Below are 27057 nucleotides of genomic sequence, written 5' to 3' on the forward strand. Positions count from 1 at the left end.
ACAGGATCTGTGTTCCCACCACCAGGGATCAGTAATGCTTTGCTCCCTCAAGGGGTCCCCAGGCAGTCTTTATGGGTGGGCAGCTCAGGTTCCAGTCCCAATGCTCCCCGAAGATTGGGCTCCTCCCACTACAGTCAGGGACATGCCCATTAGCTGGGACCCAGGAGCTTCCTCAGAGGTACCAGCTTTCACGGGCACATTTGCTAAATCCATAATGATTGGGATGGTCAAAAATGATCATGGAAAACCACTGATGATAGTTTTAAGTGAGATCAAGCAGAATACAGGTGAGCACGTTCACTAAGAATGTAACTACACAAACTGTTCATTCAGTAAATATTTATTGGAGGAATGGAAAGGCATCACGAGAATTTTTGTCCACATGCAGACAGAGATGAGACAAACAACCAGAGCAAACAACCCACCTTTTCAGCAATACCACTGTGCAGCCCAATCTCCAGAACCAGGATTCCTAGAGATGTCTTTGATATCCCAGAGTGCATGCCCGCAGAGCTCCCCGAGTGCCTCCAGGCTGCAAGGCCCTCTGTTTCCTCGAGCAGAGCTTCTCACACTCAAAGGTGTACACCATTAACTTGGAGGATTTGATCAAATGAGGATTCTGATTTACTAGTTCTTAAGTGGGAACAGAGATCCTGCATGTCTGTCAAGTTCCAAGTGATGCTGAGACTGCTGGTTTTCTGACCCTACTTTCAACAACATGATCCCAGGGTGCTGGGGAGCCAGACAACTCCAAGGGGCACTAGGAACTGGGAGCAGGAGACAGCCATCCAGGCAGGTTGTGTCCACCCAGACAAGGTGAGGGGAGCACAGAAGATGCTCAACGAAACTTTCACCCACTACCCCGATTCTTAATGTCAAGCACCTTTGCCAGATCCCCAGACCAGTCCGTGTCCTCAAGTGTATGGGCACCCTAAAGCATCCTTGTCCCCAAGCATCCCCATTGAGATAGGTGATGAGACATAAATTCCAGGCAACTACATGGGGTTCTGGAGGGGCCCCCAAATTCTTTGGGAAGCTTGGTCAATGACATCACTCTGGGATGAGCCCCTGGGTCTGGGCTTTACCTGGAGCAGCCTGCAGCAGATGGCACCAGAGGACCAGCACAAGCCATGCCTGACAGAATAGCTCAAAATCTATCCTGAAAGCCAGGGTAGAGGTCAGCAAAGGAACAGCATGAGAGCTGTGACCAAAAGCTGGGACAAAACAAATAGCCCCAAGAATGGAGCTCATGGCCCAATGGAGCGCTTGACTTGGGTGTTGGCTGCGCAAGTTCCTGGTCAGAACCCCCCAGCCCCTACCCTTCCTGAAGACAGTCAGACATGGCTGTTCAAACTCCTGCTGCTTGGCCCTCTGCCAGATATCCTGTGAACAGCAGTCCTAGTAGCCTCCCAGTGAGACTCCTCGGGGGCTCTGGGCACCTGAATATCCTGCCCCAGGAAGCCATGGTGGGTCTAACCAGTGACCACTCTGCCCCAGGGTGAATGGGTCTGAGCAGGCAAGAGCCAGACCTGGCATCCCATCAAAAGTAGCCCAGAGGCGATCTTGATCTGTCTGTCTGGTCCACACAGAGATAAAGCCTTGGATCTGGGTCAGCAGCCAGAAGACTGGGGCATGGGTGAGATAATCATATTCATTTTAGGCTTTCCTTCCTTTTTGGGGGAGGAAATCTAGGTTTCAGCCAGTGTCCCATTAAGCCAAATGAAAGAACCCCCCAGCCCCTACCCTTCCTGAAGCCTTGGTGAGGCTTTTCAACAAGGGTGCACATCACCTAGAGCAAGTCAGGTTAGCAGTCAGAGTGCTGTCGGCCTTGGCAGTGGGTCAATGATGGGGAGGCACACAGAGTTGCTGGCCAGCTGCCTTGTTGAGAGAAGTCCTGAAGGCCAGGAAGAGGAGGTAAAAGCATGGCTGAAGCAGCCTGAGTCCTCCCCATGCTGGATTGTGGCCCAGGGTGCTTGTGCTCAGCTGAGCACTCAGCAGGGCAGGTTTGCCATCAGCCTGACTTGCTGGAGCCCTCTCCATGCACCAGCATCTGTCCTAGGTGTGGACCAGCTCCGTGACAATGCAGGTATCCCCCTCAAGGTATTTTCAAGGTGTGGGGGGGAACACTTGCAGGCTTATTTCCAACTAAGGTGGCAGAGGCAGTGAAAGAGAAAGTTGGAGCAGGAGGTGAATCCTGGGGTTCTTGCTGCTCAGGCCTGACTTCCGTGCTGCAGAAGAGCACGAGGACCCAAGATGACCAGGATCCATGCTCTGCAATGTAATACTCGAACCCTATGAGAGTAATCCCTCTACCTTGTCTTCATAGACTTCTTTACTACTCATAAATTCTGTTTACCAACATCACCTTTCCCAGAGGTGAGGGACTGACCAAGGTCCAGAGCCCTGGCCCCACGTGCTCCTTCCCTCACCCCACGGTGACCTCACAGTCTCATTGGCCAAGGTGAACCCCTTGGGTTCCTAGGCTGAGCATCTGTTTGTGAATTACCAGAATAAACTCTGCCTGCTACAAGCAGGCCATCTCTGGTTCCAGCACCTGGTCAGGCTGCAAGGCATGCTATATATATATAACCTGCAGAATCCAAACTCAGGACTCCCCCAGGAACAAATGCCTGGATCGTGTGAATGTCGGGCTTCACAGGGCAAATGGGTGCAAAAAGAGGCTCTCTATATCCTCTCTGGGCTCAAAAAAACCAGCAATGATGGAGTGCCACCAGAATGCCCTAACAATGCCAGTAATGATGCAACTGGCCCACTTAGCTGAGTGAGACAGCCTGGCAATGGACATGGCAGGGAGAAGCCCTAAACCAGACTAAATGGGGTTAGACCTGCCACTGAGCCTCAGAGAGCCTTTGGAGACTTCTGTGTGCACCGTGGACAGGGGAAGATGCTCGGACTCATCCACCGGAGCACTCTGCTGACACGTCAGTACCAGGGCCTTGACCTCCTTCTTGAAGTTGGTGTTGAGAAAGCCATAGATGAAAGGGTTGACACAGGTAGAGGCCATGGCAAGCAGGTGGCACACCAAGAAGATGAGGTTGCCGTAACAGACGGGGATGGCCTCGTGGTACCAGTCCTCTAGGCTGTTGAACACATGCAGGGGCAGCCAGAACACAGCAAAGGCCACCACCATGGCCACGAGGATCCCATTGATCCGCTTCATCTGCCATGCCCGTGAGCTGTAGGTGCCCTTGCGGAACACCTGCCTCCGCTTCCGCAGGTGCCTGTAGATGCGCACGTAGCAGACCAGGATGAAGGCCAAGGGCACACAGTACTGGAAGAGCAGCAGGGAGGTGGTGTAGACGATGCGGTGGTGGTGCAGTGGCCACGACTCGGTACAGACCACCTTATCTACCAGAAACTCCACAGCCTTGGAGTGGTTCCTATGAAAGACTTTCTCCAGGACACTGTTGACCAGGAAGGGGAGGGAGAGGAAGCCGCCGATGAGCCAGATGATCACAATTCCCAGGTAGGCCTGGGGAACACTGGGCTTCCAGCCTGTTGGGTTGATGATGAGCTGATGCCTCTCCAGGGCCACAAGGACAAGTGAAAGGATGGAGACTGTCACTGACATGCACTGGATGAAGGCCGACATCTTGCAAAGGGTCTCCCCAAAGACCCAGTAGTCCATGATGGTGTATATAGCCGTGAGCGGCTGGCAGAGGAGACCCATGAGGAAGTCAGAGAAAGCTAGGTTGGCAATGAGCAGGTTGGTCACATTGGCCTTCTCCTTCTGCCGCATGGTCACGCATATGAGGCAGAGGTTGCCCAGGACCCCCACAACAGTCTCAATGCTATAAGAGGTGACAATGAAGACCATCAGGTCTACAGAATCCTGGCAGTGGTCTGAGAAGTTATACGGAATGCTCCTTGATCTGCTCCTGTTTTGACCCTGTGGGGATCCTGGGAGCAGTAAGGCCAGGAAGTGAGAGACATTCATGGTGCAGATGAGAAGATTCCAGAAGGTTCAGTGACGAAGCCTACAAAGCAAACAGACAAGTGGTAGTCAGGGATCCTGCCTCCTGAATCCAGGGAGAGGTGGGGGCCACGTAGAGAGGTTCATGGCTTCTGCCATCCCAAGGCTGCTGGGACCTGGAAGACCTGAGCCTCAAAGATATAAAGCAACTTGCCCATGGTCACATGGCTAATCAGTCACAGGGCTCAGATGTGAACTCCGGTCTGATGCCAGAACTTGTCATACACATTCCCTCTGACTTCAGGCTTCCAAGCTGTTTTAATGATAAAGAAACTAGGGATTTGCATGCAGAGTACAAAGACAGAATGGCTTAGGGAATATGGGCCAAAATCCCCTTATGATATTTTATCCAAATGGAGACGGTGGCAGATGACACCATCTGCTCAGGTCCTTCCACAGTGGCCCCTGCCCTCTGGGATAAAACCAAACCTCGGAGCTCACCACCCAGTGCACCGCCCTGGTCTCGGGCCCTACCTGCCCTGCCAGCCTTGTTTCTCCGGCAACACATGGCAGAGTTGAAGATGGCCACGGATGCAAAGACGGGGTCATCGGCATGCCAGCTCTCTCCTCCTGCCCATCATGCTGCACACATGCAAGGCCAAGGTTATGAATTGCCACTGACTGTCCTGTCTATGCTCAAGTCATCTGAACTAGCACAGATCCCAAGCACACCAGCTTGGTCCATACCTCCATGCCCTGACACAGCTTGTCTCTTCTCCCTGGCTGTCTCCTCAACATGAGGGACCCTCCACTAATACCAGATTAGAATTTGGGACTCTGGGATCTCCAGGTGGTAATGCCAATGGCAGAGGCTCTGACTTAGAGAGCTACCAGATCACTCCACACACCACCGTGATACACCTTCCTCAAGGGGTCTCTAGCTGTCATTAACCCCACGGGCAGTTCTCGGCCATCAGGAAGCATTGCAATCCTTCCAGGAGCATGCTGAAAGTGCAAACTCCAGAGCCCCACACCTGGAGATACAGTGAAGTGAGTCTGGGATGCGACCCAGGCACCTGCTTCTTAGCAAGTGGCCCAGAGAACTCTCATACGCATGCTCCTCAATTCCCATTGTGAAATACATCATTCACAGAGGAAGACCCTATTTCAGATATTCTTTAAGGCCCACAGAATGGTCAAGCCCATTGGTGAGCATATATATGTTCTTCACGATCAAGTGACAATTTAAAAGCTGTTTTTACAGAGTATGGCCAAAATGAACCAGAGATCATTAAAATCTGTATGTCTAATGTCTTAAATGTCACTCACCATGCATTTGATCTGGCTTATAAAGATGAGCTACATTTGGTTATTTACAAGATCAAGTCATGAATTCAACTGATACTTTACAGGCTGGTTCTTTTGGCTACTGAATCCCAGAGGCAGGAGGATTTTTCTGGCACCACAGTCTTCTGGCAGAAAGGACTGTTTGGAATGGAACCTGATAAAATGAAATACAGCAAAGCCAAATGTAAGGTTCAGTATGTTGAGTCCAAAAGCAGCCAAAGCTGCACGAAACAGAGTTGGGTGCACTGTGCTCAGAAGCAGCCAATGGGAGAGACACCCCAGGCTCTGGTTGACCATCAGCCAGAGCTGGGTGAATGGCAGGGAGTAAGACTAGCAGCTCTAAATTAGCCAAGGACAACATGATCAGAGCAGAGTTCGTGGGTGGGGAGACCTCCAAAAAATCCTCACATCATTTACTCAATACATGTGCCAAGACTCATGACAGAAGACCCATGCAAAGATGACATATGGTCATGTCCCTCCCAGACCACAAAACTGCCCCCCAGAAACAGGTGAGCCTCAAGGCCATACCATGGCCAAAACCAGTATGACCGCAACACCTGTGAGCTGGGAGATGGGAGAGGAAGCAGGAAGATGAGAGAAGATGTGACATTGAGGCAGGGCCCCAAAGTTGAAGGAGTCAGCCATCCAGTGGACCAGATAGAGGAGGGAATTCAAGGTGCAGGGAGCAGCATGTGCAAAGACAGGAAGGCAGGGAAGAGCAGAACCTCCTCAGAGAACAGCGAGCCCCTCCGAATAACAGAAGTCTTGCGTAGGTGGAAGGCAGTGGCAAGCAGTGAGACTGGAGAGGTGGGCCGGAGCAGGAATGCCAGGGGAGCCATTAAAAGCTGGCCAACAAGCCCATGTCCATTCTAGAAATATCATTCGGATATAGCGAACAGACTGAGGAAGCAGTCCAGGACATGAGGAGAGGGGGGACCAGGAAGACAGCACTGGCTTGTAGCCCCCTTCTTAGGGAAGTCATAAAGAGTAACATAAGGGATGGGCACGCGTGGCCCGAGACACCCCACACCAGTCACTGCTGCCTAGACCACATGAGTGCCTGAAAGCAAATCAGCCCTTCCCAGCAACTGGTGGGAACAGGGAGAGGAAGGAAGTGCCAGGACTGGGAGAGCAGTAAGGCAGGAAAGCAAGCATGGTGTTGGGACCAGAAAAGAATCGGAACTATCAGCAGGCCTCTGCGTGTTTCTGTAGAAGCTGGGAGAGGCCCACCAGGAGAAGACTCCATGAGCCCCCCCACCTCCGCCCCACAAAGGCCCTCTGTGCACCAGGACTGAGGATTTCCAGAAGCATACTCCAGGGCCAAGGTGGCAATGACTCAAATCCAAGAGCCGCAGATCATCAAGAAAGCTAGATTTCTTTCAAAGAACATGCTGAGAGGTGGGGGCCCCCGGAAAGGAGGATCCCTTGGAGGGAGATGCTCCTGAGCAGAACCAGGTAAGGAAGGATAGGACTTAGCTACCCCCAGAGCCTGGTGGAAAGCTATCATGATCCAGCCACAACCCCACCAACTGGGACTTAAAGGTTGAGGTCTCAGAGTGAGATCATGTGGTTGAAAGGAGTGGGTCACCTTACTGCTGGGCTGGGGCAGGGGATGCTTTCCCTCAAGAGCAGGCTATAGTTCTGTCTCCCCAGTTGTCTGAGGGCCCCTGGGGGCAAGAACTGTATCCTTTGTTGCACAGGGCCATCCCTGGAATCTGGAAAAAGAGCCAAGAAACATCAGGACCCCAGGGAGCCCAGCAGGCCATGAACTTGTCTGGGGTTCAAATTCCAGCCCTGCCACCTGTCAGCAGGGTGGCTTTGGGAGAATCGCTGAATCTCCCTGAGCCTCAGTTTCCTTGGCTATATGGGGCCAGTGGGAAGAAATCCTTATCTTACAGGAGGGCCTGGTTCCCTCCTAGGTCAAGGGATAAAATGGAAACAAAAGGAGCCTGAAAGGTAGGACCCCAGAGCTCTCCCTCCCTTAGACTCTTTCAGGTTCAGTCTCCATCTTAGTTCCTTGGACAAATAACACGATTCAGTGGACCATGTCCTGCTCAGGAACTCTCTCTGCCACCTCCTGGGAAGCTGAGCTGCCCATTTTGCAACAAGACCAGCCTATCCTAGAGTAGGTGCTCATTGAACGTTAGTTTCCTTCTTTCCCAACACATCCTCCCACCAACACTACCCGAGGGGACCTCACTCTCTTCCACCATGAGGACCTGGCCACAGTGGTCATACAAACCCATGCCCAGGCCGCTGAGTGCACTTGGCTCTGGCTTTGACCCAAAGCCTCTTTAGGAAGTCCTGAAAGAGGTCACAGAGCTGGGAGCGATCACCTACTCCAATCCTTTACCCACTGCCCAGCCTCAAAAGGGCGCCAGTGCTGCTGCACCACGCTCTTGCTGTGAGCCCCGCCCCACCATGGAGTCCCCATCTCTACCCTGGGCTAGGAAGGGCCACACTCCCACTGCTCTCATTTCAGAGCCAAAGACTTCGCTGTCCACAGGCCAGTGACTAGCCCAAGAGACACCCATGACAGGCCTCACACTGACCCTCATTCACACTGCCCCATCTGTAGATGAGACCCCAGGATTCTGAGGGACACACAGGCAGTAAGGAGAAGGTGGTAGCTGCCAGCATGCAAACAGACAAGATTTTGCTTTGATTTTGGTCCCTGGACATCCTGGGAGATGCCCAAACAGTCCATGAGGCTGCACCTGGGGAGGGGCAGGATCTGAGGCTGCTAGACCCAGGGGAGCAGGGAAGCGCATTTGGTAGGGAAAGCAGGAGAATGCAGAGGGAGCCCAGTCTTAGAGGAGAGAGAGCAAGAAGGGAGGGGGCTTGCCTCAACCTGGGGAACACATGCATTCCTGGGAGACAATGGGCAAAAGGGACATCAGCTGTCACAGAGCTTTGGGCACCTTATATCCCACCTGGCATTAATCCACAACACAGCCCTGCAAGGAAGGCATTACTAGGCTGAACCACATCAAATTGCCAGTACCCAGCCATTGTTGCCCTGCAAACATGGCAAATTCATGTGATTCAATCTCATATCTGCTCCATTTTCAAGAGGGGGACGCTTGAGACCCAGCTAGAGGAAAGGACCTGACTAGTAAGAACACAGGGACACAGCAAATAAGAACCCCAGCAGTCTGATTCTGAAACCCCTGCCCTTAGACCTGCCAGGCAGATTTCGAAAAGGGAAGTGGAGCCCACACTTAAGCAAGACGCAAGCTGACGTAGAGCCACAGAGGAGCAAAGGCTGGGTTGGCAGTAAAGGTCCCTGATAAAGCCTGACAGAGCCCATGGTCCCAGTGAGCGCCCAGGGGTGCTGGGAGGTGGCTGAGCCAAATAAGAAGGTGCCCCAGGGACCTGCGTTAGTGAGGTTGAGGGCTTTGGCCCTTGGTCCCAGCATGCTGGCTCAAAGCCCCCGGCTCCCCAGCAGCGCCAAGGACCATTCAGCCTCTTCAGGCCCCCGTCCTTTCCAAACAGTCTGGGACTGGCGGTCCCTAAGGTAATGACACTCTTGGGGTTGCCTCCTTACTGACACACTCTGGAACCTCAGAGCCCTCCCCTACCATGGCAGACCACAAGAGGACGGCTCCCCAAGGAGGAGACGCAGGCTGGAAGGGCTACCACTGAGCAAGGACCCCTCCCTTCCAAGGGTCAGTGCCTCGCAGCCTCCAGCAGTGCAGGGATGGCATCCCCTCCCCAGGGTGCTGAGCTGGGGCCACAGGACCACTTCAGACCTTTCTGGGTGCTTGCCTCCCCCACCCCCCAGCAGGGGACCTCATACCAAGACTGTCCCTCACTTCCCATTGTGTACCTCAGAGGTGCGCAGTGAGGAGGACCAGGGCTCAGTTCCTCCGGGTCCGCCCCAGGGGTGGTGATTCTGGGAGGGGGAGAAGGGATTATTATACAAGGGCCGTAGAATGGTGAGTCCGGATTTAGTTCCCAGGCCCCTGTCAAGACCCGGCGGCGGGAACATCAGAAGCTCTGGGAGTGGTCTCCCCGCGTTCCCCATCAGTCAGAGGAAAACTAACAACTAATACACCTCCTGTATTCCTAAAGCCCAGGTGCCCAGACGCTTTCCATGCACCCCTCGTTTCTCGTGGCCCACAGGGTGAGGCAGCAGGTGAGGACACCGCGGCGGCGGGAGCCCGAGTCCACCGGAGGGGCAGCGGGCTCCCCCCTACCCCGCCCCGTCCCGCCCCGCCCCGCCCCCCACCCCTCACCCTGGCCTTTAGGCTCCGAGCCCCGGGGCTCATGTGAAGCCCACCGGGCGCCCCCTCCCCAGGCGCCCCGCGGCAGGCGGCGCGCGCGGCTCACCTGGGGACCCCTGGCACCTGGGCCCCAGGCCCCTCCGCTCCCCGCACCCACGGGGCCGTCCCGCGCCCGCCTACCCGCTCCGGCGTCCACGGCGCTCACTGCGCGCGGAGCCCAGCCTTCCTGCCCGTCTGCCCGTGGACCCGCTCGGCTCCCTCCTGCGCCGCCCGCCGCCCGCCGCTCCCGCGCCCGCGCCCGCCCAGTCCGCCGCCGGCGCCCGCCCACGAGGACGGCTCCTCTGCAAGCCGTGCCCGCGAGCCCCACCACCCGCCCTGCCGCGCCGGCCCGGCCCAGCACGCAGGCCACCCCCTGCGCCGGCCCCTGTCCCGCGCTCCAGACTGGGGCTGAGCGGCTCTCCCTGCCTGGGCCTGGGTGTCCTCATCCGCGAAATGGGCCGTTCATGAACTGGTTCACGAATATTAATTGCAGGCCTTCTGTGAGCTTGGCTCTCCTGCTGGGCACACACAGCCGAAGAAGACAGAGTCGCTGTCCTGTGTCATTCTGGAGCTCCCGGTCCTGAGAGGAAAGACAAGCAAGAGACAAACAAATGAGTTACCTCGGAGTGAGATGCTGTGGGGAAATAGGTCAGCTCTAGATGGGTGATCCAGGCAGAGAGCCTGGCAGAGAGCCCAGCAGGAGCGCAGGCCCTGAGGCTGGAGGCTTTGGCCCCTGCAGAGCACCAGAGTCGGTGTCCCGTAGAATGTTAGCAAGGTGGCTTCCAGAGGCTCAGGTGGGACAGTCAGAAGGGACTTAGAGGTGCTGGAAGGGCCTCCAAGGTTGTTGCAATGAGAATTAACAGAGAAAGCACTTCTCCATCAGGGCCCAGGTGACACAGGACTTGGTTGAAATGGAACAGGATTTGCTACAAGGGCTGTTCCTGCTTTAAATACAATAATCATTTTCTTCCCTGAGGAGGCCACACAGTAAAATTAAGTATGTGTTTGGAGGACCTCCTGAGATCTGCTTCAAGGGAACATCCTAAATCTGGGACAGGCACAAGTCCCCTATGACATGACAGACACCTCCCAGGTACTCCTTCTACACACCAGGTAAACCCTGAGGTACCATTCATCTGTGGAAATGGCCCTGGAGCTGTGGGCAATGACCTTTTCTAGAATGGCAGCTGTCATTGATGGTACTTGTGGACCCTACGAACATGACCTTATTTAATCATCACAACAGCTCCAAGAGGTAGGCATTTTTATTCCTACTTTACTGATAAAGCCAAGTAAGACTGCAGGACTCAGCTAAGAAACACTCAGATCCAGCCTGCCAAACCCATGGCTCTGCTCACAAGGGCCTTCCAATGACCCTCCTGCTAGGATGCATTTCTCCAGCACTCCGTGCTCCATGGCAGAGGCAGGGAGCACCCCAGCACACTTGTCTCCCCATTCCCCATCTCAAGGGCACCAGTCTATCCTCTGCCACCAAAAGCCCAACATGGGTCCATATGCAGAGGCAGCATCTGACAAAGAAAGGAAGATATGCATTTAATGGAACTTAATCATAATTGTAGCTTCCTAGAGTCTAAAGTGAACAATATTTCCTATCCAGAAACTGCTCAGCATAGCCACCTGTTCTCTGTGCAGGCAAGAACTCAGATGCTGTCCCTTCCTCCCCATGGGGCAACTGTGTCAGGCCTCCCTTCCAGGCAGGCCACCACATACACACATTTGAAAACCACTGCCCGGGTCTCAGGAGTCTGAGCCCCACCACCACCACCCCGTGGTCAGGGAACAGCCAAGGAGCTGATACAGCAGGCAAAATCGGGCAGCCGAGCATTGGCTCCTCTTCAGCCAGTGAAAGGAGCACCTGCTCTTACTCCCTCATGCTCACCTGGTGAAGTGCGATCATCCCATTTCTCAGTGAAAAAAAACTGAGACCCAAAGAAGTAGAGTGACTTGTCTCAGTCTTCCAAATTGTAGATGGCCAGGCTAGGATCTGAAGGCAAAGTCTGAGCTCCTTCTCCAACCCTGTAGTGCCCCCTGAGATGGGGAGGGAGGCCTCACAGCAGAATTCCTAGTCTAACCAACACTACAGGAGCACGCTGTCAGACCCTCTGTCTTTGCTGGGGAAGGAAACAGCACCCTCTGGCGGCAGCAGAGCTGGCACCCAGCAGAGCTCCCCCCAAGAAAAGGCCACAAGCAAGAAAGGGGGCACTGTATTTCCCATCACATGGGGTCCTAGAGCCCAGACCTTAGTCTGGGAGGGCCTGCCAGCCAGGCAGGCTACATTCCACAGTTTCTGGGGAAGGGGCTCAGTAGGGTTCTCCCTGCACTGTAGAAGTGGCTGGCTTTTTGTCTGACCTAGACACTGAGCCTCCTTAACAGCCTAGTGATGGACCTCACTTCCCACCCCCCTTCAGCATGTCCCAAGTGAACCTCTTTGGAGCCAAATGCAAGCACCAATCCCTCAGGCATGTTCAGCCCTCCACAGCCTGCAGTTTGACTACCTTGGTCCACTGCAAAGTCTCCTTGGGCCGACGAGAAAGCTGGGGGTCAGGAAGGAGGCATACACCCCAACCACCCTCTTGCTGGCAATGTGCTGAGATTAGAAAAGAGGCCTGTTCTTGCCACCATCTTAGGAGCCAGTGTGGTAAGTGGTCAAGGGCTGGACACAGGGGGCCAACTCTTCAAGCCTCAAATTCTTTTCTGCAAAATGGAGCTAATAATAAAGTCCACCTTGAGGCGGTTGTAAGCAGAAATGAGAAGAGATGTGAATGGCTCCTAGCACAGGAAACATGCCCTGGATATCCAAGGCTGCTGTTATTGCCCCCGGTCTTCCTGTGCCCCTCCACCCACTTGAGCACTGCCCTTCCCCCCAAAAGCTAATGAGCAGGCTCCAGCAATTCTAGTCTGGAACCTCTCTGGACCCATACTCCCACCCGAATTAGTCCAACATGGTCCTAACGGGCCTCATCTCCATCACGGTGAGCTTCTCAAAATCAGTCTGTTTCCCCTTAAGCCTTTCTAGGGTGTCTCCCCCAGGCTCCTTCCCCACTCAAACTCTCTATTTTTAGGGACTATCTTTGCATCTCACATATCCAGGTTTGTGTAGATGTTGTTTCCATAGGCTGGACTCATTGAGCTCATTCTCCACTTGAAAAACTCCTATTCATTCTTGGAGACCAACCCATACAACCTGCCCTCTGTGAAATGTTCCTGTCATTTCATTCCACCACACATTAGTTCTAAAGGGAAGCTAGCGAGTATGTCCCCCCACATGGAGAACTCCCAGGCAGATGTCCTGCTTTGTTCCTGGAAGAGACACAGCAAAAGAAAACCACATTAGCTATCCAGGAAAATCAGTTTATTTTCCCATTCCTATGAACAGAGAACTGAAGAATCCCATACACTTATAAAATCAACAGCACAAATGAGACAGGTCACTAAATAAACAAAACAACTGACCCCATATAAAACTGAGGTGACTCAGGGGCTAGAGAAGAACATTAAGAGACCAGCCATGTTCATTAATCCTCAGAGAGATTAAAGAAGTTGCTGTATTTGTAAAACAAGAGCAGACTGCTAGGAAACGAGAGACCTAGAAAACAAGAAAGAACACTTGAAAATTAAATATATGATTACTGAAGTTGAAAAACATTTTATTGAAAGGGATGGGTGCAGGGGACTATGTAGGGAAATGTCCATTCATGTGCAGCCAAAACACAAAAAGATGGAAAACCAAGAGAAAAAAATAAGAGACATAGATGATTAATGCAAATGATCCATTATCCAATTAATAAAATTTCTAGGAAGGGAGAACCAAAAAAAATAAAAGGTAGCATATCAGATTAATCAGGAAATAGAATTCACCTTCAGATAGTCAAATGAAGAGACATTAGTTGAAAGGTAACTTATGGAGGAGTGGCAGGAGTAAGGCGAAAGACGAGAAAGAGTAAGACACCCAGAGACTGGCAGGGCAATTATCACCCTACAGCTAAAGGAGTGAGGGGGAAGAAACCATGTCATCAGAGCCGAGAGACTGTGGAGGAAGGGTCACCCAATGAGCTGCTGGAGTCTGGAGGCAAGCCACTGTCGCCCTAGACTCAGCATTGAAACAATGCTAGACTTCCAGTGCCCTTGCCCATCTCCTCCTTCCCAATGTTTCACTCCTTCTCAACTCCACCTCAAGGAAAGGCAATGCAAAGCTTGCCCACCAGCCAGAGAGAAAGGAGGAAGAGGGCACAGTTGCCACCTGCCACTAAAGCTCCATTTCCCCAGTACAGTCCATGATCTTGAAGCTGACCAGCTGAGGACAGCACTGTTCCTCCTTAGCAGAGAGTAAGAGAAGGACAAGGACAAAAGAGACCTATAGTCCCTGTCTTCAGCTACCCCAGTGTATCATCTGCCTCTCTGTGGAAGACAAAGGAGAAATACCAAAGCAGTCCAGCCTACGCTGTTTGTATCCACCCCCCTCCCCAAACCCTGTCCCTGCCTTCTGGGACCTTCTGGGACCTTTTAGGATTCATTCAAGCAATCCACAGTCATTGAACAAATATTTTTAAGTCCTACATGTGCTGGATGCTGGACATAGAGTTCAGCTCCCCAAGACATGTTATAAAAGAGGTTTTGATCCAGAAACCTCCAAAATGGGTGCATATGGGAATTTAGGTAAAACAGCCACCAGACTACCATATGCCTTGGATGAAGAACTCACTCTATTTTATTCCTCATCTCAAATTGTGCTTAGACGCACTGTCCTAGCATATTTACCTGATACAACAATGTATGGGTCAGCTATTGCTGAGTAACAAATAACCACAAAATGGCATACAGACAGTGACATACGAGCAACTACAGGTCACCTGGGGTTGAGCTGACCTAAGCTGGGCTCAGTGGGCCAGCTCTGCCCTGAGCTGCAGGTCCAACAGGACTTGGCTCCTCACTGAGGTTTAGGTTCCTTCACCTTCATTCATTCTGGAACAACCCACCCCCCCCCAACAGCTGAATGATGCATGAGTGACCCAGTTTCTCCACATCCTCGCCAACACTTGATATTGACACCATTTTTTTTTCTTTAGCACTTTTTTGGTTTTTGGGTTTTGGGAGTTTTTTTAGCCCATGTTTTTAACTCAAGTTTATATTAAATATATACAGCAGGGAGAGCTAGCAGAATAAACGATTTCAACTCCCAGTAATAACACTGTGGGAAACCGAAAACTTAAGTTCTAAACTGGAAGGAAGGAAAAGAAGTGAGTCGGTTACAGTTGGAGTAATTAACTATAGGCACAATCTTTGAACACCACTGTCTCCTTTGCTGGTGGCCATGTTTTACAAAATTGAGAAAAATACATTTCAAAAGCCTTGATGTGCAGACACATTTATAAGTTAAGAAATGACACTTTTGATGAATAAAGACATGCTCCATGGAAAAAAGACTGGCTAATAAGGGACATCTTTATAACAAAGATAATTGTTGTATCTTTATATTAAGCCTCAGGAAACACAGCAGGGAGGATCCATGACTTGTGATAAAGTTAGAGCAGAATAAAATTTCATTTTACTTGAGTTCTTGACATCAATCAGATTTGTCAGCAAATTGATTTTATGTTTTAGCTCACAGTCATAAATATACTACATCCTTCCATTTTCATAGTAGCCCAGAGAAAGCAACTTATAATATATTACCTTAATAAACAAAGCAATTTTAGGTTCAACTGATTTGCTTCATAGTTTCCCTTTAGTTAAGTATGACTCCTTTCTTAAAAAAAAAAAGACTCATATTTCTTATTTCATATTTTTCCCTTTTTGAAAAAGGGGCAAATATTATTTCCATTTTTAACATGTTTCTATCTTTTTCATCACTTCCCCCATGTTGAGGTTATTTAGAATCTTTGTTCCAGGTTCTTATAACATCATGTATAATAATACAATCGATATAGTATACTGACAATATCATTGATTATTTGGAATGATTAAGTTTTACTGGTATCTTTAATCACATAATTCTTATAACACACATTTTTTCTTGGATTCACATTTCACTTTGCTGAAGGACATCTTCCAGCAATTCTTTTGAATAAGATTCACACCATTGGTAAACAGAGCTTTCTGCCTTCAGATGTCTTTACTTCACCCTGGCACTTGACTTACAAATGGGCTCTGGATAGCCTTGTCAGTTCAAAGCAGTTGTCCCCCAGAATTTCAAAAATACCGCTCTTTTGTATTCAGGGTTGCCAAGTGAGAAAACTGATGTTAGTTTAATTCTCATTTCCTAAGTTTATTTAATTCTCTCCCCTTCTTAGGATGTTCTCTCTCTCTTTGGTGTTTCCAAATGTCATAGCAAGGATTTAAACCAGAATTTCTTTTTATTTTTATTTCCTTTCTTCCTGCTTGATACTCCAGGGACCCTTAAATTGAATCTTGCCTTTCTTCACCTCTTTGATATTTTCTTCCATTTTCTACCTGAAGATTTCTTCCTCCCCAAACTGTGGGAGGGAACAGCAAAAAGAGGCAGGCCCTCGGTCTGGAAGGAACCCAGCCCCTCCTGGGTTCCCAGACTGGGAACCAGCCTGTGTTCTGGAAAAGGGGGACGCTGAAATTCGGTAGACCACTGACAGTCCTTCTAGAATGTCTGCAGTGGGTTCTGGAAGCATTCCCTTCCTCGTTCTTCCAGCTCACCAACCCCCCTTCCACTTGTGTTACTGTGGCTAGTAATCCCATCCTTTTAGTTTTTTAAATGTATTTTGACAATCCTATTTTTCATTGCCAAAACCTCATTATATATATATATATATATATATATATATATATATATATATATATATATATATATATACATTTTTTTTAAATAGGCTCCACGCCCAGCATGGAGCCCAACACAGGGCTTAAACTCACGACCCTGAGATCAAGACCTGAGCTGAGATTAGGAGTTGGGCTTTTAACTGACTGAGCCACCCAGCACCTCTATTTTACTTCAATTTTTAAAATAAAATTGCTTGTTCTTGTTTAATAGATTTGATAACTTTGTCCCTCTTAAGATTTTCTTTCTTTTTTTTTTTCTTTTTTTAAATCTCCTGTTTGCTCATTTAACTCCATTTCCTTGATATCTCTGTTCAGGTGTCATTTTTTTTCCACAAATGTGTGGAGGGTTTTATTGGAAGGCCTACCTTAGGCTTAGACTATGAGCCTGCAGCGAGCATTACTAATTTTGTTGCCTGGAGGTGGTGAAGGTGGCCTCTGCAGCTGTGGTGTGTGGGGAGGGTTCCTGGACTGGATATGCCAGTAGTCACCCTTCTGAGCGGCAATGCTCCCCTTCTTCTCATGGGTACTGCCCTCATGCTTCCACCCTAGTTTCTGCTCACCCTTATTGCCTGCTGTTCAGGGGGGAAGGCCAAAGAACAATCCTTCATCTAGTGTTACTCCAAGGGCCGAGGCTCCCTCCCTGAGTGTTCTCCAGCTGGAAGCTCTCCGAGAACCTGTCCTGCCCTTCAGTAGTCCTCCACTGCACACGGGGAGGCGGGAGGTTGTCGTCTCCTCTGCTTACCAAATCCCATCTCTTACAATTCAGGGAGTCCCTATACTTTCCATCAAAGATAATATGACATAATCATATCTGGGGATATAGGTAATGAGTCCAGGAGGCCTCTGTTTCAATCTCATCCCCACCCCATAATGATGTTTAGACCAGCATTTCTAAGGCCAGCCAGATCTTGGTAAATATTTGCTGCCATGTCAATAAGGAGTCAGACAGAGGCAGTGAAAAGCGCTCCTTGGTATCAGTGTCGCTAAGGTGCCCGTCAACGCACAGCAGTGGCCAGGAGCCCAGCCACCACCTGCGAGCTTCGAACTCACCACTGGAAGAAATGTCCTATAGGTGGATAACGGTAACATTTTGCCTTGATTCCAGAGGTCACTGTCTCTTAAAGCATCTGTAAGATTCCATATTCAACAATTAAGAAAAAAATAATAAGAATAAGGTTCAGAGAGGGTAACTAACTTGTTCAGAGTCACACAGCTACAATGTGACAGAACCCAGACTCAAACCTCAAGCCTCTTCCGATTCCTAATACTCTCCCCACTCTCTCTGCCCTCTGTGTTCAACATCCCATAACAAGACCACAGAGAACCACAGTGCTGATCACACTCGGGAACCATCCATCTGTGGAGTCTCCTCTAGGAGTCAGGCCAAGAATACGGAATTATGGTCTCCATTGTGTGAGTGTCTGTAATGTGCCATGCACTTTAGGCTGCATGTCATCCTGGGAGTTGCTGTGATTACCCCCATTTTACAGGTGGAAACGGACTCCGTGAGTAGAAGTGATGGGTCCAAACACAGTCAGTGCTGTGACACTTGGGGTACCCCCCTTGACCAACAGTACCCATAGCATGCAACCCCATGCTACCTGCCCTCCTGCAAACAGCAGAAGCGCCCTCCCCTCTCCTCTCCAGCGGCCCTGCTGGTGCTCTTCTCACCTGGCGGGGCAAGTGCTTCGGGAAGAGCCAGCATCTTCACATTTGGCCGGTGTGGGGGAAGAGGAGCAGGATGCTGGAGGGTACCTGGGGGTGCAAAGAGGAAAGACAGAGCACTTGACTCCCAGCTACAAGCCTCGATCTCCATGCCCTGGAATGCTCCCTTGTCCTTTTCCCTCCCACCCTTGGCAAGGTGACTCTGCTCCTGTCCGGGTGCTCCTGCCCAGGCCCTGTGCCTGGTACTGAGGACTGGGAGGGCAGCAGAGGGCCCCTCAGGACTTGTCTGAAGGCAGAGACCTAGTAATGACCCATTCACTCTAGAAGGTGCTAAGTGTCCCAGGAGGGGGGCAGGAGCCACTGTGTGAACCTGGCCAAGGCCACACACAGCCAGCAGGCGCGGGGTGGAGGTGGAGGACAGCAGTTTGAAAGAATTACAGCTAAAGACCAGTTAACACAGCTGCCAGATGGGATTCCACCATGTCCAAACTGCAGACCAAAGGGACTCAGGATGGACAGACAGGAGCGTCCTTCTGTCCCAAACAAACCCCAGAAATACATGGTCTCTGCCACACTCTGTCATCACAGCAGAGGGCGGCTCGGCCGCTGGCCCAGGGCTTCTCCTGGGGCTCCTTCCTCCCGCCCCTGCTGCCTCCTGCCTCTTCCCAAGCCCAGCCGGCCCTGCTGCACAAAGCCTTCCTTTCTCCCTTCCTCTTGTTTCCGCTATTAAGTAGAATTTTCTCTGCAAGTGAAAATCCACTCAATTAAATGAACCAGGGGAAGTGCAGTCTGACTTTCAGAATGTGCGTGTGTAGAAACACTGAAACGCAGCACCGTGTTCACAAACCACAGCGTTGGGAGGGAGGGCCGCAAGGAGACTGCACCCGTAGCTTCAGTCACCGCCTCGAACTTTCTACCCTGCCTGATCTCTCCCCTGTGGCGGTGAGCTCCTTGTGGGCGAGGCCTCCCCTTAGTCATTTCCAGGCGACCAGGAGCACAATAAATATTTGCTGAATGAGTTGTTCACAAATAGGTCCATTGATTATTTTATGAATAGATATTTTGGAAACAGAAGCTGTCATCGACTTCCACACGTTGCACATTCGAAAAACCTGCCCTTGAGTCTATCTGGTGTGTGGTCCTGCGTGCGCCCCATTCAGCCCTCCCCTCACAGCTGTGGGGAGATGGTTGGGTTCTGCTGGTCCAGCCGACGCGGACCGAAGACCTCCACATGTGTACGGTGGTCTTTGGCCATTATTCACATGCTTTCTTTCTTTTCCCCTGGTTTGATTAAAACAGTGGAAATTTCAAAATGCTAGGGCTCAGGGCTCAGGAAGAATTCAGCTGAGACGGGAGTCTGGGCCTTCCGGCATGCCAAAGCAGGAGCGCTTAGCCTGCCTCCCTTGTGAGCCCACGGACCACCCATGAAGGGCCAGAGGAAAAGTAAAGCCCGTGTACAAAATGTGAGCAGGGCAGCCTTGAGGGCTGGATCCAGACGTGGAGGAGGAAAAGCAGGGAATATACCCCTCTCTTCTCTTCCTTACCTCCCTGAAAGCATCCCCGTCACCCCCGCACACCTCCGTCTGTTCTTGGCCTGCACGCACTCCACTTCCTGTGTTCTCTGTGGAGGCGGACGGGGAAACCCCGCTCGGTGGCCAGGAACACAGTACACGTGGCCGGCTGCGCCCTGTTGTATACATTCTTCAGTTACTCACTAAACCCTTTGTTTCTGGGGAGCAAAGATCACTGGCAGCCCAGCCTTTGCCTGAACAAGCAGGAGGACAGAGGCCAGGAAGAGCAGAGGCCAATGGCCAGAGGCCGCCCCGCAGAGCCCCAGCTCTGCCCCCCAGGAGTTCAGGGAGCTTGGGTGACCCGTTCCAATTTTCCAAACCTAGTTTTTCCCAGCCTATCAAATGGTTATGCTAACAATATCCTCTGTGGATGTTATAGGGATTAGATGAGATAACAAACGTGAAGCCCTTTGGAACCCGTAAAGTGCTGTATCAATATTTGATCATGCTGCTTTAAGGTTGTTATTCTATTAATAACTCATCGCTAATCACATATTTATAGAGAATGAGTTCGTACCTTACTGGGCCAGCCACTCTCCAGGCAGGGAAACTAGAAAGAGCTCATGGGAAAGCCGGTTCTCACATGTACCTGAGCATGGTCTGAGTGGTCTGCCCCCCTGTGGAGGGCATGCAGCTCCTTCCCACCAGCCCCAGGCACACTGGCCCTCGGAGTGACCCTCCACATTGGCAGCCTGCCTGGCCAGCCTACCAGAGCGGGACCATGAGCTTGTCCCTCTACTTCCCACACTCCTCTACAGTGACTCTCCTATCTCCAGGCCCTGGCTGGGCACTGGGACACAGGGACAAGTTTCTCTCAACGATGACTTACTCACCTGTCGGTTATTCAAATATTAATTGGCATATGTTTATTGAGCACCTTCTAGAAACCAGACACCAGACCACCTGCATATTATCCAAACCGACATGGAGCCAGAGTCTCATGACCAGTGTCTCAATGCTACCAATGAGAAGGAGAAGGTGACCTAGGGTGGGGGATGGGGTGGGCCAACCTGGTCTAGGGTGTCTCTCTCTCAATTTCCTTATGTTTATCCTGCTCAGCATTCCGTGCAAGTTTTTACTCTGAAGTCACATCTTTCTTAAATTATATAAGATTCTCAGTGATCCCCTCTACTACTCCTTCTCTGTCACTCGTTCCTAACCTGACTCTTATATTCTTTCCCATCTTTTCATCTTCTTAGACCAGTGAGTTGCTTTCTAACCTTCAGTTCATTAATTCTATCTTTGATTCTTTCATCTATCCACTTGATTAGCATGGCTTTTACGCCCAGATTTCTAAAACCATTCCTTCCCAAAGCTAGCTTGTTCTTTATTTTATCATTTCTTGTTATTTTTACAAACATTGTTTTTTCCTCTAGGGAGATCTCAAAATGCTTATTTTTTTTTCTTATTTTCTCATATCTCTGTTTCCTCGGAATGAATTCATCTCCTCATAGTTGATTTTAATTCTCACTCTTCTTTTTTTTTTTTTTTTTTTTTTTTTTTAGATTTTATTTTATTTGTCAGAGAGAGAGGAGCGAGAGTGTGCACAGGCAGACAGAGTGGCAGGCAGAGGCAGAAGCAGGCTCCCCGCCAAGCAAAGAGCCCGATGTGGGACTCCATCCCAGGATGCCGGAATCATGACCCGAGCTGAAGGCAGCTACCCAACCAACCGAGCCACCCAGGCGTCCCACGGAACGTGACTCTTTAGTCATTTTATCACCAATATAGTAAACAAAGAGCCTGACATCAACTGAGTGCCAAAGGACTTAAGATGTTCTGCTCATCAGAGCGCCTGGGTGGCTCAGTGGGTCGGGCCGCTGCCTTCAGCTCGGGTCACGATCCCGGAGTCCCGGGATCGAGCTCCAAGTCGGGCTCTCCGCTCAGCGGGGAGCCAGCCTCCTCCTCTCTCTGACTGCTTGTGATCTCTGTCAAATAAAAAAGATGTTTTGCTCATCAACCAAAGAACCTTGACAAACTATACATCCCAGAACATCTGTACATTGACATTTAAGTTTTTCACCAACTTAACTAGTTACAAAGCAGTTGTTTGCAAGATATTATTAATATTTTTTTTTTTTTTTATAAACATATATTTTTTATATACATATATTTTTATCCCCAGGTCTGTGAATCACCAGGTTTACACACTTCACAGCACTCACCAAATCACATACCCTCCCCAATGTCCATAATCCCACCCCCTTCTCCCCAACCCCCTCCCCCCGGCAACCCTCAGTTTGTTTTGTGAGATTAAGAGTCACTTATGGTTTGTCTCCCTCCCAATCCCATCTTGTTTCATTTATTCTTCTACCCACTTAAGCCTCCATGTTGCATCACCACTTCCTCATATCAGGGAGATCATATGATAGTTGTCTTTCTCTGCTTGACTTATTTCGCTAAGCATGATACGCTCTAGTTCCATCCATGTTGTTGCAAATGGCAAGATTTCATTTCTTTTGATGGCTGCATAGTATTCCATTGTGTATATATACCACATCTTCTTGATCCATTCATCTGTTGATGGACATCTAGGTTCTTTCCATAGTTTGGCTATTGTGGACATTGCTGCTATAAACATTCGGGTGCATGTGTCCCTTTGGATCACTACATTTGTATCTTTAGGGTAAATACCCAATAGTGCAATTGCTGGGTCATAGGGCAGTTCTATTTTCAACATTTTGAGGAACCTCCATGCTGTTTTCCAGAGTGGCTGCACCAGCTTGCATTCCCACCAACAGTGTAGGAGGGTTCCCCTTTCTCCGCATCCTCGCCAGCATCTGTCATTTCCTGACTTGTTGATTTTAGCCATTCTGACTGGTGTGAGGTGATATCTCATTGTGGTTTTGATTTGTATTTCCCTGATGCCAAGTGATATGGAGCACTTTTTCATGTGTCTGTTGGCCATCTGGATGTCTTCTTTGCAGAAATGTCTGTTCATGTCTTCTGCCCATTTCTTGATTGGATTATTTGTTCTTTGGGTGTTGAGTTTGCTAAGTTCTTTATAGATTCTGGACACTAGTCCTTTATCTGATATGTCGTTTGCAAATATCTTCTCCCATTCTGTCAGTTGTCTTTTGATTTTGTTAACTGTTTCCTTTGCTGTGCAAAAGCTTTTGATCTTGATGAAATCCCAGTAGTTCATTTTTTCCCTTGCTTCCCTTGCCTTTTGCGTTGTTCCTAGGAAGATGTTGCAGCGGCAGAGGTCGAAGAGGTTGCTGCCCGTGTTCTCCTCAAGGATTTTGATGGATTCCTTTCGTACATTGAGGTCCTTCATCCATTTTGAGTCTATTTTTGTGTGTGGTGTAAGGAAATGGTCCAATTTCATTTTTCTGCATGTGGCTGTCCAATTTTCCCAGCACCATTTATTGAAAAGGCTGTCTTTTTTCCATTGGACATTCTTTCCTGCTTTGTCGAAGATTAGTTGACCATAGAGTTGAGGGTCTATTTCTGGGCTCTCTATTCTGTTCCATTGATCTATGTGTCTGTTTTTGTGCCAGTACCATGCTGTCTTGATGATGACAGCTTTGTAATAGAGCTTGAAGTCCGGAATTGTGATGCCACCAACGTTGGCTTTCTTTTTCAATATCCCTTTGGCTATTCGAGGTCTTTTCTGGTTCCATATAAATTTTAGAATTATTTGTTCCATTTCTTTGAAAAAGATGGATGGTACTTTGATAGGAATTGCATTAAATGTGTAGATTGCTTTAGGTAGCATAGACATTTTCACAATATTTATTCTTCCAATCCAGGAGCATGGAACATTTTTCCATTTCTTTGTGTCTTCCTCAATTTCTTTCATGAGTACTTTATAGTTTTCTGAGTATAGATTCTGTGTCTCTTTGGTTAGGTTTATTCCTAGGTATCTTATGGTTTTGGATGCAATTGTAAATGGGATTGACTCCTTAATATCTCTTTCTTCTGTCTTGCTGTTGGTGTAGAGAAATGCAACTGATTTCTGTGCATTGATTTTATATCCTGACACTTTACTGAATTCCTGTATAAGTTCTAGCAGTTTTGGAGTGGAGTCTTTTGGGTTTTCCACATAGAGTATCATATCATCTGCAAAGAGTGATAATTTGACTTCTTCTTTGCCGATTTGGATGCCTTTAATTTCCTTTTGTTGTCTGATTGCTGAGGCTAGGACCTCTAGTACGATGTTGAATAGCAGTGGTGATAATGGACATCCCTGCCGTGTTCCTGACCTTAGCGGAAAAGCTTTCAGTTTTTCTCCATTGAGAATGATATTTGCGGTGGGTTTTTCATAGATGGCTTTGATGATATTGAGGTATGTGCCCTCTATCCCTACACTTTGAAGAGTTTTGATCAGGAAGGGATGTTGTACTTTGTCAAATGCTTTTTCAGCATCTATTGAGAGTATCATATGGTTCTTGTTCTTACTTTTATTGATGTGTTGTATCACATTGACTGATTTGCGGATGTTGAACCAACCTTGCAGCCCTGGAATAAATCCCACTTGGTCGTGGTGAATAATCTTTTTAATGTACTGTTGAATCCGATTGGCTAGTATTTTGTTGAGTATTTTCGCATCTGTGTTCATCAAGGATATCGGTCTATAGCTCTCTTTTTTGGTGGGATCCTTGTCTGGTTTTGGGATCAAGGTGATGCTGGCCTCATAAAATGAGTTTGGAAGTTTTCCTTCCATTTCTATTTTTTGGAACAGTTTCAGGAGAATAGGAATTAGTTCTTCTTTAAATGTTTGGTAGAATTCCCCCGGGAAGCCGTCTGGCCCTGGGCTTTTGTTTGTTTGGAGATTTTTAATGACTGTTTCAATCTCCTTACTGGTTATGGGTCTGTTCAGGCTTTCTATTTCTTCATGGTTCAGTTGTGGTAGTTTATATGTTTCTAGGAATGCATCCATTTCTTCCAGATTGTCAAATTTATTGCCGTAGAGTTGCTCATAGTATGTTCTTATAATAGTTTGTATTTCCTTGGTGTTAGTTGTGATCTCTCCTCTTTCATTCATGATTTTATTTATTTGGGTCCTTTCTCTTTTCTTTTTGATAAGTCGGGCCAGGGGTTTATCAATTTTATTAATTCTTTCAAAGAACCAGCTCCTAGTTTCGTTGATTTGTTCTATTGTTTTTTTGGTTTCTATTTCATTGATTTCTGCTCTGATCTTTATGATTTCTCTTCTCCTGCTGGGCTTAGGGTTTCTTTCTTGTTCCTTCTCCAGCTCCTTTAGGTGTAGGGTTAGGTTGTGTACCTGAGACCTTTCTTGTTTCTTGAGAAAGGCTTGTACCGCTATATATTTTCCTCTCAGGACTGCCTTTGTTGTGTCCCACAGATTTTGAACCGTTGTATTTTCATTATCATTTGTTTCCATGATTTTTTTCAATTCTTCTTTAATTTCCCGGTTGACCCATTCATTCTTTAGAAGGATACTGTTTAGTCTCCATGTATTTGGGTTCTTTCCAAACTTCCTTTTGTGGTTGAGTTCTAGCTTTAGAGCATTGTGGTCTGAAAATATGCAGGGAATGATCCCAATCTTTTGATACCGGTTGAGTCCTGATTTAGGACCGAGGATGTGATCTATTCTGGAGAATGTACCATGTGCACTAGAGAAGAATGTGTATTCTGTTGCTTTGGGATGAAATATTCTGAATATATCTGTGATGTCCATCTGGTCCAGTGTGTCATTTAAGGCCTTTATTTCCTTGCTGATCTTTTGCTTGGATGACCTGTCCATTTCAGTGAGGGGAATATTAAAGTCCCCTACTATTATTGTATTGTTGTTTATGTGTTTCTTTGATTTTGTTATTAATTGGTTTATATAGTTGGCTGCTCCCACGTTGGGGGCATAGATATTTAAAATTGTTAAATCTTCTTGTTGGACAGACCCTTTGAGTATGATATAGTGTCCTTCCTCATCTCTTATTACAGTCTTTGGCTTAAAATCTAATTGATCTGATATAAGGATTGCCACTCCTGCTTTCTTCTGATGTCCATTAGCATGGTAAATTCTTTTCCACCCCCTCACTTTAAATCTGGAGGTGTCTTCGGGCTTAAAATGTGTTTCTTGGAGGCAACATATAGATGGGTTTTGTTTTTTTATCCATTCTGATACCCTGTGTCTTTTGACAGGGGCATTTAGCCCATTCACATTCAGGGTAACTATTGAGAGATATGAATTTAGTGCCATTGTATTGCCTGTAAGGTGACTGTTACTGTATATGGTCTCTGTTCCTTTCTGATCTACCACTTGTAGGCTCTCTCTTTGCTTAGAGGACCCCTTTCAATATTTCCTGTAGAGCTGGTTTGGTATTTGCAAATTCTTTCAGTTGTTGTTTGTCCTGGAAGATTTTAATCTCTCCTTCTATTTTCAATGATAGCCTAGCTGGATATAGTATTCTTGGCTGCATGTTTTTCTCGTTTAGTGCTCTGAAAATATCATGCCAGCTCTTTCTGGCCTGCCAGGTCTCTGTGGATAAGTCAGCTGCCAATCTAATATTTTTACCATTGTATGTTACAGACTTCTTTTCCCGGGCTGCTTTCAGGATTTTCTCTTTGTCATTGAGACTTGTAAATTTTACTATTATGTGACGGGGTGTGGGCCTATTCTTATTTATTTTGAGGGGCATTCTCTGAACCTCCTGAATTTTGATGCTTGTTCCCTTTGCCATATTGGGGAAATTCTCCCCAATAATTCTCTCCAGTATACCTTCTGCTCCCCTCTCACTTTCTTCTTCTTCTGGAATCCCAATTATTCTAATGTTGTTTCGTCTTATGGTGTCACTTATTTCTCGAATTCTCCCCTCGTGGTCCAGTAGCTGTTTGTCCCTCTTTTGATCAGCTTCTTTATTCTCTGTCATTTGGTCTTCTATATCACTAATTCTTTCTTCTGCCTCATTTATCCTAGCAGTGAGAGCCTCCATTTTTGATTGCACCTCATTAATAGCTTTTTTGATTTCAACTTGGTTAGATTTTAGTTCTTTTATTTCTCCAGAAAGGGCTTTTATATCTCTCGAGAGGGTTTCTCTAATATCTTCCATGCCTTTTTCGAGCCCGGCTAGAACCTTGAGAATTGTCATTCTGAACTCTAGATCTGACATATTACCGATGTCTGTATTGATTAGGTCCCTAGCCTTCGGTACTGCCTCTTGTTCTTTTTTTTGTGGTGAATTTTTACGTCTTGTCATTTTGTCCAGATAAGAGTAAATGAAGGGGCAAGTAAAATACTAAAAGGGTGGCAACAACCCCAGGAAAATATGCTTTAGCCAAATTAGAAGAGATCCAAAATCGTGAGTGGGGAGAAAGGGGATAAAAAGAGGTTCAAAAAGGAAGAAAGAAAAAAGAAAAAAAAAAAAAAAAAAAAAAAAAAAAAAAAAAAAGAATTTTTTTTTAAAAAAGAAAACACCTAAGAAAAATGTAAAAAAATATATATATATATTAGATAAACTAGTAAAAAATCGTTAAAAAAGAAAAAGGTAACAGTTAAAAAAAA

The 27057-nt window shown here is 48.2% G+C and overlaps 1 protein-coding gene across 2 annotated transcripts; it reads right to left on the reverse strand.

The window, feature by feature from the left end:
* Positions 1-324: 324 nt before the first annotated feature.
* On the reverse strand, positions 325-9793 carry NPY4R2 (neuropeptide Y receptor Y4-2). Of its 2 annotated transcripts, XM_059169678.1 has the most exons (5): positions 9691-9765; positions 9114-9179; positions 5264-5435; positions 4469-4576; positions 325-3998 (listed from the first exon to the last, which is right to left on the reverse strand). In XM_059169678.1, exon 5 carries the CDS (start codon positions 3956-3958, stop codon positions 2831-2833), a length of 1128 nt encoding a protein of 375 aa, XP_059025661.1. In that variant the 5' UTR covers positions 3959-3998; positions 4469-4576; positions 5264-5435; positions 9114-9179; positions 9691-9765; the 3' UTR covers positions 325-2830. The 2 variants fall into 2 exon arrangements, with proteins under 2 accessions (XP_059025661.1, XP_059025662.1); XM_059169679.1 differs by lacking the exon at positions 9114-9179 and having other exon boundaries at positions 9691-9793.
* Positions 9794-27057: the final 17264 nt, after the last annotated feature.

The sequence above is a fragment of the Mustela lutreola genome, chromosome 4, assembly GCF_030435805.1.
Source record: "Mustela lutreola isolate mMusLut2 chromosome 4, mMusLut2.pri, whole genome shotgun sequence".
Classification (NCBI taxonomy): Eukaryota; Metazoa; Chordata; class Mammalia; order Carnivora; family Mustelidae; genus Mustela; species Mustela lutreola.

Coding starts and splice junctions, on each gene's coding strand:
- NPY4R2 (XM_059169679.1), bottom strand. CDS start 3,958: ATGAATGTCTCTCACTTCCTGGCCTTACTGCTCCCAGGATCCCCACAG.